This window comes from Cervus elaphus, chromosome 22 (genome assembly GCF_910594005.1).
Source record: "Cervus elaphus chromosome 22, mCerEla1.1, whole genome shotgun sequence".
Taxonomy (NCBI): Eukaryota; Metazoa; Chordata; class Mammalia; order Artiodactyla; family Cervidae; genus Cervus; species Cervus elaphus.
Window position 1 is genome coordinate 47,319,488 of NC_057836.1, and position 13,458 is coordinate 47,332,945.

At 44.3% G+C, this 13,458-nt stretch overlaps 1 protein-coding gene across 2 annotated transcripts in view; it reads left to right on the plus strand.

Moving 5' to 3' along the window:
• LARGE1 (LARGE xylosyl- and glucuronyltransferase 1) overlaps positions 1-13,458 on the plus strand; it is a 591,484-nt gene that overhangs the window by 337,435 nt on the left and 240,591 nt on the right. For both annotated transcript variants that reach the window (XM_043880667.1, XM_043880668.1), the window contains one exon: positions 9,713-9,884. In XM_043880667.1, coding sequence (XP_043736602.1) covers positions 9,713-9,884 — 172 coding nt within the window. The remainder of the gene's footprint in view (positions 1-9,712; positions 9,885-13,458) is intronic.

Sequence of the window (13,458 nt, forward strand, 5' to 3'; positions counted from 1 at the left end):
CTCATTTAGTGCTTTTGCAAACCTCATGGGATACATATTTATTCCCTCTCTTTTATGGGTGAGCAGATTGAAGATGAGAACAGTGAGCTCACCAGTGGGAATCTGGCCGTTCAGACTCCCGAGCTTATGTTCAGTTCACAGTCCTCCATGGCATGGCCCAGGGACCCCACCCACCCACCCACCTGAGCTTCTTACCCTCCATTTCTCAGCAATTATGTTCTGAACATACAGGTTGGTTGCCAAGACAACCACTCAGAAACAACATGAAAGGCAAATGACTTTTCAGACATTCTGCAGCCAGGATGGTTTCTTTTTTAACTTTTAAAAATGAGTCAAGGTGATTTGTAATCCACAGGGAAAAAGTGGATAGGTAAAAGAAATGTATTATTTTTTCCTTTTTGAAAAAAAATTGTATTGGAATATAGTTGTTTTACAGTGTTTTGTTAGTTTCTGCTATACAGAAAAGTGAATCAGCTCTATGTACACCTATGTCCCCTCTGTTTTAGGTCCTTCCCTTTGAGGTCACCACAGAGTCCTGAGCAGAGTTCCCTGTGCTATACAGGGCTCCCGTTAGTTATCAATTTTATACACACTATCAATAGTGTATATCTGTCAATCCCAATCTCCCAGTACATCCCATGCCCCCCTCCCCGCTTTGCTGTCCATACATCTGTTTTCTGTGTCTGTGCCTCTGTTTCTGCTTTGCACATAGATTCATCTGTACCATTTTTCTAAATCCCATATACATGTATTAATGGGTGATACTTGTTTTTCTCTTTTTGACTCACGTCACTCTGTATGACAGTCTCCAAGTCCACCCATGTCTCTATAAGTAACTCAGTTTCTTTCCTTTTAATTACTCTTGTTGTTTAGTTGCTAAGTTGTGTCTGACTCCTTGTGACCCCATGAACTGCAGCATGCCAGGCTTCGCTGTCCTTCACTATCTCCCAGAGTTTGCTCAAACTCATGTCCATTGACTCAGTGATGCTATCCAACCATCTCATCCTCTGTCACCCTCTTCTCCTCCTGCCTTCCATCTTTCCCAGCATCAGGGCCTTTTCCACTGAGTCGGCTCTTCGCAACAGGTGGCCAAAGTATTGGAGATTCAGCATCAGTCCTTCCAATGAATATTTTGGGTTAATTTCCTTTAGGATTGGCTGAGTCTTCCATTGTGTCTATGTACTACATCTTCTTTGTCCATTCCTCTGTTGGACATTTAGGTTGCTTCCATGTCCTGGCTGAAGAAATTTATTTTGAGCAGAAAATATTTCTAGCATGATGAGGAAAGATTCCAGATTAGATATAGAGCAATTCCCTAGGAAGGGAGCAAGATATACTACTCTTACTCCTGTTTTTTCAGATAAGAAAATTAAAATCCACAGAGATTTTCAGTTCAGGAATACCCAACTCCAAAGCATTTGTACCTAATTGCCTTGAAAAAAACTGCTTCTTGGTGAACATAGATTTCACTGATGGAGGCAGGGGCTTGGCTATGACCCTACAGTTACTAGCCCAGAGGAGTGGAGGACAGCTCTGAATAGACCAGTAACAATGGGAAGGGTAAAGAAGAAAGAAACCCTTCATCATTTCAGAGTATCTAGGTCTGGGGGACTGAAATTTGAGGAAAGGGAAAGGACTTAGTCCTTTTCCCCCACAGTTCATATACCAGTATAATAATACCTGACCTTAAGTCTGGTTGGAAGTAATGTAAATAAGACATCACATAGAAAGCTCTCCCCACAGTGCCTGAGTGCTTGCATGCTCAGTTGCTAAGTCGTGTCTGACTCTCTGCAACCCCATGGACTGTAGCCCACCAGGCTCCTCTGTCCATGGGATTCTCCAGGCAAGAATGCTGGAATGGGTTGCCATTTCCTTCTCCAGGGGATCTTCCCAATCCAGGGATCGAACTTGCATCTGTCTCTTGCATTGGCAGTGGGTTCTTTACCGCTAGTGCCACCTAGGAAGCTCCCCAGGGAGCCCCTCACAGGGCCTGATGGCCAGTAAACAGCTCAAGCCCCAGCAACGGCTAGATAGTATTATCATCATGGGGGCATCCTTACATAAGGAATGTAAGAATTCCTCATGCTCCTTTATGTAAGTGCATTCAGTGGTATTCTTAAGCTCAGTTGCATTTTTGCTAATTAAATCTTAGAGCATGTCTGCTTAGAATTATTAACAGCCATGGCAAGGATAATAATCTGTCCATTAACATAAACCTAGCTTTCATTCTTACTATTATTTTAACTACATGAACCCTTTGGCGTGTTCAGTGATGAAGAACATGCTAGGATATTACTCTGCTAGGTGGTGGTATTTCTACAGGGTGCTCTGGGGGTCAGTCTGCATGACACCTTCCAGATCTCTGTAACCTGCCTCTGAAGGTGATCTTCTCCACATTGATTCCCTGGTGGCTCAGATGGTCAAGAATCTGTCTGCAGTGCAGGAGACCTGGGTTCGATTGCTGGTCAGGGCAATCCCCTAGAGAAGGGAATGGCTACCCACTCTAGTATTCTTGCCGGGGGAATCCCATGGACAGAGCAGCCTGGCGGGCTACAGTCCATGGGGTGGCAAAGAGTTGGACACGACTGGGCAACCAACACTTTTACTTTCTTTCTGTTTATTCCAAGAATTTAATATCCTCACTTGGACTGGAGTTTATTGTAGGCTGGAAGTGAGATAGGTAGCAGTGTGGATTGTACCAGGAGGCTCCCCGTAAAGGTTATATGGGTGACTACTCACACCCATTTTTTCCCTCCTCCTAAAACCTAGGATGTGTGTCCAATTTGGAGATTCACTAGAGAGGGCTTCACATTTCCCAGTAGAGCTCAGTGTGTGATTTATTAATCTTATATATAGAAATATAGGAAAAAGATATGGGAGATTTATTTTCTCTGTCAGAACTACCTCTGTTCCCTGTTTCCCTTTTATTGTCAAAGGTATTAATACCATGGGCTTCCCTGATAGCTCTGTCGGTAAAGAACCTGCCCGCAATGCGGAAGACCCTGGTTCGGTCCAGGAAGAAGATCTTCCAGTGGTCAGCAAGATCCCCTGAAGAAGGGATAGGCTACTCACTCCAGTATTCTTGGGCTTCCCTTGTGGCTCAGCTGGTAAAGAATCCACCTGCAATGCAGGAGACCTGAGTTCTATCCCTGGGTTTAATGTCTTGTCTTTATCAGACTCCAAATCATGTATCATCTGAATCTGTGTAGCGCTGACACACACTCATTAGGAGAAGGGAAATGGACTTTATTTCCCTCCTCTTTTTTAAAAAAATAATTTTATTTATTTATATGTATATTTTGCCTTGGCTGGGTCTTGGTTGCTGTGTGGGCTTTTCTCTAGTTGCGGTGAGCTGGGGCTACTCTCTAGTTGCGGTGCTGGATCTCTCACTCCGGTTTCTTTTGTTGCTGAGCATGGGCTCTAGGGCACGTGTGCTTTAGTAGTTCCAGTAGGGCACAGGCTCAATCATTGTGGCACATGGACTTAATTCATCCAAGGCATGAGGATCTTCCCAGACCAGGGGTCAAACCTGTGTCCCCTGCCTTGGTAGGCAGCTTCTTTACCATTGACCCACCAGGGAAGCTCATTGACTTCCGTTCTCTTAATGAATAGATGCTTTGTAATCCTCACAGCAATATTGTGAAGTGAGTGAGTGAAGTTCCCATTTTGCAGATGAGAAAACTGAGGCTTATGGCAGTTAAGTGACTAGCCTTGAGTCACATAGCTTATAAGCTTATTAGAGCTGGTGCTAAAAACCAGGCTCTGGAGCTCAACAAGCTATGCCTTTTTCAATGTACTGTACTGATCTGGACCCAAGCAATTACAGATGCCTCTTCTCCTGATTGGCGAAAATGTCACAGGTGGCATTTGAACTGAGGCCTGGTTAAGTCTGCAGTCATGCACATGATCAAATGACTGTGTTGTTACCATAATATAAATGACATCATGCCTACCTCAAGGATTTCTAGTCCAGAGCTAGAAAGAGACATGGAAAATTAGACACAGTGTGATAGCTTGCTGTGCCAAAGGAAAGGAAACAGCTTGACTTGGGAGCCCTCACCCAGCCTTGGGCAGCAGGGAGGGGGGCCGGAGGCTGGTGCCTTCTAAGTTGGGACTTGAAGGAAGAGCAAGATTTAGACAGAGGTAGAGAGCGCAGGTTCCATGCTTCTTCTAAGAGAAGGAGCCATTTGTAACAAATATATCTGCTTCTCACCACACGTTCTTCCCCCTTCTAGATTCCTTAGTCTTCTTTCTGAATACAAACTCATTCAAATGCTTCCTTTACCTCTCACTGAACACTCTAACTTAATTGATTATGTATTAAGTCAGGGACTTGGGGCGACGTTCCAGCCTGGGCTCATGTTGAGATTAATTTATTCCTGTAGTCCTACTGTTCTGTGATGCATCCGAGTGCCTTGCCTGTGTGTGAAAAATAAAGCCGGGAGTTGGGGCCATCTAATTAGATGGCTTAACCCAACGTGCTGGTGTTCGGTCTCCACCAAGCTCTCTTGCTTTGATGGTAACCAAAATAGATGTATAAGTTAATCAGAGGTCTGATTAAATAGCACGACTCTGCGGCATGGGCCGGTGATTGCCAAGCTTCAGTTCAGGCAAATTCTCAGGGGAGTGAGGAAACCAAGCTGAGTTCCAAAGGCCCGGGCTTACACGAGGAAGAGTTTTATAAAACCCACGGGAGGGAATTATTCAGAGTCCTCAGGCCTCAGATCTTAAGGTGATGGCTGGCCTGGAAGCTGACTTCAAAGGAAGACTATGGTTTGGGGAAGGAACACAAACATTTCGCCTGGCAGATTCCAGCTACAGCTTTGCATCTTGCTTGGTGAGGATTTGCGACTAATCAGTCACCTTTCTGTGCCATCCATCTGTCTGTCCATCTATCCCTCTGTCTTCCCATGCATCCTTCCATCTCCCCAGCCATCTTGCAGATGCGTGTTGTGTCTGTGATGTGTAAGGCTTGGTGCTTTGATCTTGCCATCATTTGTTTAAATTAGTGGCCATTCTACTATGTTAGGTTTGTCCCTCTGGGTTCTTTCTCATCTTTCTTCACTCTTCCCCTTGGGCTGACACCTAAGGGCTGCAACCCCAAGCTTACTTGCTCACTGGATTTTGTTGGAGTTTGCCCAGTGGGGTGCCCTGGCAGGAGTCCTAGGGGCAGGAGGAGAGGGGGAGCTGAGATCTCTCTCCCTGATCCATCCTGAGGGATTGTTGCAGCAAGGTCATGTCCCTCTTCTGAAGGTCACTGCTCCTGCTAAAGGGGCTTATTCATCTGACTCCCCTCTTTGGATACTAGCAGAAGCTGGCATTGGCCCTTCATGCCTTGAGTGGTAACAACCCCCAACTCTTCCCCTCCCCAAGCCTGCCCAGTGCCTCGTTTCTGCCCTTAAATTCTGCATTCACCAACACTCTGACTGATAATAATACACTGGAAATGACTCCCTTTTATAAATGGCAGAAACTCAAGCCTAGCAGACTTGACCAAGTTGACATGGTGATTAATTGACAGTGTCAGAATATGAGCGCAGGTATATATCTGACTCCAGGACCCAAGGTTCAGTTCTGTACTAGATCCCAGAGATGCCCCCAGCCTTCAATATGAAGCATTGAAGAGGCGCGCCTTTGTGTGTTATTTGCTCAGTTCAGTTCGGTGCCTCAGTCGTGTCCGAGTCTTTGTCAACCTCATGAACCGCAGCACACCAGGCCTCCCTGTCCATCACCAACTCCCAGAGTTTACCCAAACCCATCTCCACTGAGTCAGTGATGCCATCCAACCATCTCATCCTCTGTCATCCCCTTCTCCTCCTGCCTTCAATCTTTCCCAGCATCAGGGTCTTTTCAAATGAGTCAGCTCTTCGCATCAGGTGGCCAAAGTATTGGAGTTTCAGCTTCAACACCAGCCCTTCCAATGAACACTCAAGACTGATCTCCTTTAGGATGGACTGGTTGGATCTCTTTGCAGTCCAAGGGACTCTCAAGAGTCTTCTCCAACACCACAGTTCAAAAGCATCAATTCTTCAATAGTTGCTCAGCCATGTCCAACTCTCTGCAACCCCATGGACTCCTCTGTCCATGGAATTTTCCAGGTAAGAATACTGGAGTGGGTTGCTATTCCCTTCTCCAGAGGATCTTCCACACACACAGATCAAACCCAAGCATAGCTATATACATACTGGAAATGGGGAGAGAGAATCAGGACAAAGGGTGGGAGCACATTTGCTGAGGATCTTTTGTCTACCAAGCAGTTGAGTCCTTTAGACTGCTTCAGTTTTTACAGTAACCATGTGATATAGCAGCAGCTCCATTTTTATGGGTAAAGAAACCAAGGCTTAGAGAGATCAACCCTTCATGTGGGGCTGGAGTCCAGATTTGAACTTTTGTTTGTTTTTTCCCTCCTCCGTGCTACCCAGGAGCAAGATGACAGATTGTAGGCAGTCGTCATTGGTTCTTTCGAAATTAACACATGGTGAAGAGTTCGTTTATGTTTTCTTTTTTTCTGGTCAGAATTGTACTCACTTAGTGCAAAGAGCCGTTGCAAAACTGAGAATAAGGAATAGCTAAAATGGTATTTTCAGACAAATTGGAGATGAAAACATAACATGGAGTAGGTGTGAGAGATGGAATGGGTCAGATGAGTTATCACAGAAGGTCCTTTCTGATAGCTTTCTTAAACTGACTTCGTAAGCTCCTGCTTCCCATCACTGGATCCTTATATGTTTAAAATGAAGAGTGTCACGCTTAGGTTTTCTTTACAACATTAGTAGTTGCTAATTTTTTCAAGTTGGCAAAAATAGATTAAATGTGTGTATGTAACATGAATATATATATATATGTGTATGTGTGTGTATCTGGGGCTTCACTGGTGGCTCAGATGGTAAACAATCTGCCTGCAATATAGGAGACCCTGGTTCAATCCCTGGGTTGGGAAGATCCCCTGGAGAAGAGAATGGCTACCCATTCCAGTATTCTTGCGTGGTGAATTCTGTGGACAGAGGAACCTGGCAGGCTACAGTCCATGGGGTCTCAAAGAGTCAGACACGACTGAGCACTAACACTTTTTCATATCTATATCTATCTGTAGAGAGAGACTGTGTACTCCTATCATCCCCCAAATGATTTGTGTTAGTGGTTTGATGCTGTGCTTCCATTTCTTTTTTCTCTGCATTAATCTGGGTGGATATGTTTTCATGTTGTTTGTTTATATATAGTGGTTATTTGCAAAAGCAGTTTTTAAGCTTCCTTTTTTATTTACTTTTAACATTATATGTCAGTTTCTTTTCATTCCATCTTAATCTATATTGTTTGTAACAACTGCACAGTGTGCTATCAATGCTTTGTGTTTGCATAAGGTTTTAGTTGTGACATGCAGGATCTTTTTTTTCTTTAGCCGCAGCATGCAGTCTCTTTGTTGAGACGGAAATGGAATGGCAACCCACTCCAGTAATCTTGCCTGGAAAATCTTATGGGCAGAGGGGCCTTGTGGACTATAGTCCATGGGGTCACAAAGAGTTGGACATGATTTAGCAACTAAGCAACAACAAATATTGGCTCTTAGCTGTGGCATGTGGGATCTTGGGGCATATGGGTTCTAGTTCCGTGACCAAGGATTGAACCTGCATTGGGAGTGTGGAGTCTTAACCACTGTACCACTGGGAAAGTCCCCTATCAAATTTTTAAAATACCACGTTTTAATTGACTGTTTAGTTTTTCGGCATTTGGATTGTTGCTATTTGTTTACTTTTATGACATGATGCGGAGAAGGCACTGGCACCCCATCCAGTACTCTTGCCTGGAAAATCCCATGGACGGAGGAGCCTGGTGGGCTGCAGTCCATGGGGTCGCTAAGAGTCGGACATGACTGAGCGACTTCGTTTTCACTTTTCACTTTCATGCATTGGAGAAGGAACTGGCAACCCACTCCAGTGTTCTTGCCTGGAGAATCCCAGGGACGGGGGAGCCTGGTGGGCTGCCGTTTATGGGGTCGCACAGAGTCGGACACGACCGAAGCGACTTAGCAGCAGCAGCAGCAGCATGACATGATGATGAACTTCAGGAATAAAACTGATCTCGTTCTTAAGTGTGACTTAAAAAAAGTGTGTCCTCGAATGGAATTACAAGGACAAAAAGGGTGAATAGTTTTTTTTGGAATTTTTATGGGGCGACCACATTTCCATTAAAGGGTTCCATTTCAAATGTTCCTTCCTTGAAAACAAATGTGCTTTGGCTTCCATGGAGATTGCCGTGGCAGCTGAGCCGAGACCCTGCCCATGGTGATCTTCATAAATGGCCTGTGCTTCTGGGAGCCTTCATCACCCTGGTGTTCGGTATTACTGTCAGCCTTCGTTAGTAGTATTAGTACTAGTAGTACCATTACTGGTTTACCAAATGGCACTAAGCTGTGTGACTCGCTGATGTCCCCGCCCACCTGAGGGACATCTGGCATTCCTTTGTTCTTGTATGTTCTCACTTGCTCAGTCGTGTCTGACTCTGCGACCCCGTGGACTGTAGCCTGCCAGGCCCCTTTGTCCATGGAATTTTCCAGGCAAGAATACTGGAGTGGGTTGCTATTTCCTACTCCGTGGGGTCTTCCTGACCCAGAGATTGAACCAGCCTCTCCTGCACTGGCAGGCGGGTTTACCGCTCAGCCACCTGTCATTTCTTAATAGCATGTGAGTCTCTTTTTCTGTTTTGCATATAGGGTTATCGTTACCATCTTTCTAAATTCCAGAGGGAGGTGGGAGGGGGGAATCGGGATGGGGAATACATGTAAATCCATAGCTGATTCATGTCAATGTATGGCAAAAACCACTACAATATTATAAAGTAATTAGCCTCCAACTAATAAAAATAAATGGGAAAAAAAAAAACAACAACATGGAAGATTATGGGTATTTTTGTAGAGTTAGGAAATTGGGTACATAGGATTTCAATAAAAGATTTATATTAAAATGCAAAACAGGTACAATTTTTGCTCACTTTTCTCTGTAAGAGTAAAATAAATAATGGATCCCTTAAAAAAAAAAAATAGCATGTGAGGATTTCAGTGTTAGCACTTCATGGGCCACCCCTCTGTGAGTACATCCTGTCTTGCTACCCAGTGAAGAGTGGCATAGAGATCATTACCAGGTCCTTCCTGTATGTTTATCTGAGAGTGAAAAGAATGGAGCAACAATAACCTGCTCCATTGTAGCTTTAAAAAAATAGATAAGTGTATGGTTTAATGATACCATTAAGTAGTCATTTTTAATGACACAGAAATGTAATAAGAATTTAAGGAATATATCTATCCAGGAACAATTAGACATTGGTTGCAAAAATATATACAGGATGATTCAATATATACAGTATGATTCAAACATTCTTTTGTGAACGTTTTCTCCAATGAGCCTGTATAATTTCTATAATAACAGAAATCTTATTTTAAAATATCTGAGTGTAGTATTTGCATGGGGTAGTTATTTCAAAAACATTACTCTCCTTCTCCCTTGATTCAGATACATTTTCTTCCAAAAGAACTTCACAAGCCCAGCTGTAAATTACATGAACAAATCTTTAAGAAAATATTCATTCATTCACTCTACAAATTTTTATCGGAACCTTTTGATGTACCAGGCACTATCTATAATGCTTGTGTAAAAAATTAAATGTACTGATTTTCTTTTTGCTTTCTCCTACTCTTTCTCTTCACTTCCCTGTCTAGTCTGAAGTTTCCTGGATCCCCAACAAACACTACTCTGGGATTTATGGTCTGATGAAGCTTGTCCTCACCAAGACTCTTCCCGCCAACCTGGAGAGGGTCATCGTCCTTGACACAGACATCACCTTTGCAACAGACATTGCCGAGCTCTGGGCTGTGTTCCACAAGTTCAAAGGTAATTATAGCTCTTTTTTGTTTTTCTGACATCTTTGAAGGTATTGACTGACATGACAAGAATAGCAGTTGCATTTTTTTTTAATGTGAGGGCAGCTCTTAATGAGGTCATGCTAATGAAATAGACAAGGAATTATAGAGGTGAGCATCAGTTCCACTCTCATTTGATACATGTTAGAGGAAAACTGGGATTGGCTTGGATGTCTTTAATAATTGAAGAGGTAAGATCTGTGTTCATAGGAAGAACCCAATTGAGGGTTGTTGAATTGCTTTGTAAGAGACAGATATCAAATGTGTGTATTTTGTGTGCCCATAATTGAGTGTTGGCTTTCTCATGTGGAGACACGCATTTATTGGTTTTCCCTTTTATCAAGTGATACTTTGATTGCTGAGAAAGCCTGTGAGATGGTGGTGATGGCTACTCATTACAGAGTGTTTGAAAATGTTCTTATGACTTTTTCTTTCCTTAAAATTTAATGGTTTATCATTTTAAAGAAGTAAATTTGGCTTTCTAAGAGGTTCTTTCTGGTCAGTTTCTTCTTAGTTTTTATTGTTAACTCTTGTCACTGCCCCAAGGTATGTGTGAGTATCAGGTAGGAAATGGTGAGGACAGTCAGTGTTTATAACTGGTGTGGATGCATGAGAGAAGCAGCAGGCGCAAACCCTGCTATTATTTTAATACCCCTCTCCCAGGCGTCATCCTTTAAATTACGTTATTAGTTTTATATTCTCAATATTAGACAAATACATTGAGAGATAAATCTAGTGGTGAATTTTGCTTTTTTTTTATTCTTCTGGCTTCTGCACTCTGGCTTCTGTGTTTAAAATCCCTCCTGCCTCTTCTCTATCGCTCCTTATCCTCTGAAGGTGAAATATTGCTTCGTGATTTTAAATGACAGCATTCTCAAGAATCACAGGCTATTCCAGTTGGTTTCTGTTTTCATTCACTGACAGAAGAGTAAACTCCTCACCCACTCCAGCCTCTGCCTGTTTCCTTCTGGGAGCCTCCCAGCTTTGGGATAATTGAAAAAAGTCCTTAGCACACCATGGGATTGAAACTACTCTGACCCTTGGACTCTTCCTTGTCAGGATCAAAACTTTCCTTATCCGTGTCAATAATGACACTAATAGACTGTTGAAACAGAGTGTGTCTCGGCTTTCTGATAGCTTCTTCATAGAGTGTTTGGACCTGTTTTAGTTCACAAATAAAGGAACAGGAGCTTGGCAGGATGCAAGGTTCCACTTGGAGCTGAGATCAGAGTGCGTGTGCGCATTGTCTTCCCTGCGCATCTCTTTTCAAGGCCCCCATCACATCTACATGTTTTTGTTTTTTCCTGATTACACTGCACACTTTAGGGGCATTTTTTCTATAGTGATGTGGCATTTTATTCCTATTTTAGTGCTGACCTTCAGGATTCAGTGATGGACTTATTCAACAGGCACTTGTTGCATCCCCGCTGGGGGTCACCAGCTGTAAGGAGTCATCCACTGGGCCCTGGATGTATGATGAGAAGTGAAGGGGAGGGAGGGTCACCACCTCCCATGGAGGGAGGGACCTCCACCTCCAGCTGGGACCATGTCACTGTAGACGTGATGATCATGTCCATCTTGCAGGATGAGAGTTGTGGTTGTGTGTGGTGGACACTCACATTCCCCTTGGGGAGGAAAGGCTCATTCCTCCAGCTGCTGGGAGACTGCCTGCAGGTGGGCTCTGCTCTCGGCCGTCTTTGGGGAATGGTCTCAGGTGAAGAGAGTCACCTTGCCTGGGGCCACGCCCCACACCATGGACTGAATAATGCATGTGAAATCTTGCAGGATCCACTGGCGTCTGCCTGGCAGCCACATTTCTCTCTTTGGCAAGTCCTGCTGGCACGCCGCCCCTTTCATAGATGCTGTTCCGAGAATTCTCCCTAAGTTAACCCCCAGCGAGCTCACTCCCATTCCTGCATCTGCTTCCCGAGAAACTCAGCCTGCCATATACATTCAAAGCTGCAAGTCTCTCCTGGATGAGTGTAACCCAGCAACATCCCAGGGACGGGTGGTCCCTAAAGGTAACCTGTCGCTGGGAAATCACATCTATTCTGTCCCAGCAAGGACCTGCCACCACGCTGGTGGGGTTCTGTCGCCCATCACAACCACAGTAATAATCCTGGTGTTAAGCCCGCCCACCCCCATATCCCCAAGGACGGGAAGGCACCCAAGGCTCTTGCTGCTCCCAGAGATGACCCAAGGATGTGGATTTGGAGGGCTCAGAGACTCAAGGCAGCTCCTGGGGCAGAGCAGAGTATATGGGCCAAGGTCAGGGCCGGGGAAGTTTGACTGCAAGGAGTTCAGTTAATGGGCTGCATTTTATTTGCCCATCCTCTCATTGGTTCATTTCGAGCATTAGTCAGGCCCCCACAGTGCAGAGGAATATATTAGATGCTGTTGTTAGAACAGGGCACCTGCCTTCAAGGCGCTCACAAGCGAGGAATACTGTGTCTGTGTTTACCTATCACCAGCAAAGGAGTATAACAAGCGTCTGAGGTTTTCCCATGCCCACCCTAACTTTTCTGGGAAAATAAGGAAATAAAAAGAAAATAAGTAAGCTCTTCTCTTTTCCATATGGTGCTCTTTAGTATTGGGTTGTGTATGTGTTTGTGTGTGTGTGATTATTTTTTCTAAACAGAATGATTAGAAGCCAGGTCATGGAATAGGAGTGAAGTCCCTTAGGACAGACCCATAAATGTGGAACACTCTGACCCAGGAGGGAAGGTTTCCCTCTCATAAAGGTAATCGCAGCTGATATCTTTCACTGTAAACCTTTTGAGTGACACTGATGCCATTTGGCCTTGCTGGGATTTCTCTGGCCTGGAACAGCTAGTTTATCTGGGCTGTAGTGACTAGTGTTCAGTCTCATATAGACTTGACTCCTTAAGCATGCTGTGAAATCCCCCTTACCTAAACTCATTACGTGGAGAACTAGTAAAGAGCTTTTTAGTAAGGACTTAGGCCAGCCTCAGTCTCTGCCGTGGTCATCGCCTATGTGGCATTTGCCTGTCTCTGCATCATCATCAAGTCTACTACAGGTGGAATGGGGGCAGAATCAAAGGCATAAGGAAGTGTGATTTTCCCCAGATTTGAGAAATAAAACCTCCATCTGCAGAATACTGGCCCAGCTTGTGAAGTTCCAGGACACCCTCTTTAAAGTAGCTGTGAGCCCTAGGAAGTCTCCGCATGTATTCATCATGATCCGGTAGAATAAGCCAGAACTGGAGCCCCTCTGGAGACTGTGACCACAGGCAGGTTACTTGACTCCTCTGGGCCTCAGTGAGCCAAGAACAATGCCAGCAGGGTCCTTGCAGGACATGCACAGATAGTTTGCTTTATTCTTCCCATGTTCCATTTTCTCTAAGGACTCCTGCCAGCAGGTGTGGGGTAACAGCAGATACCATCAGTGGGTGTCCGCTCCAACACCTTGCAACTTTGCCCACAAAACCACGGGGCAGCTGTAAAGTGTACAGTAATGTAAAAAAGCCACATATGAAGAACTTTGGAAGTATTATTTTTGAAAGGACATTTAAGAACTTCTTTGG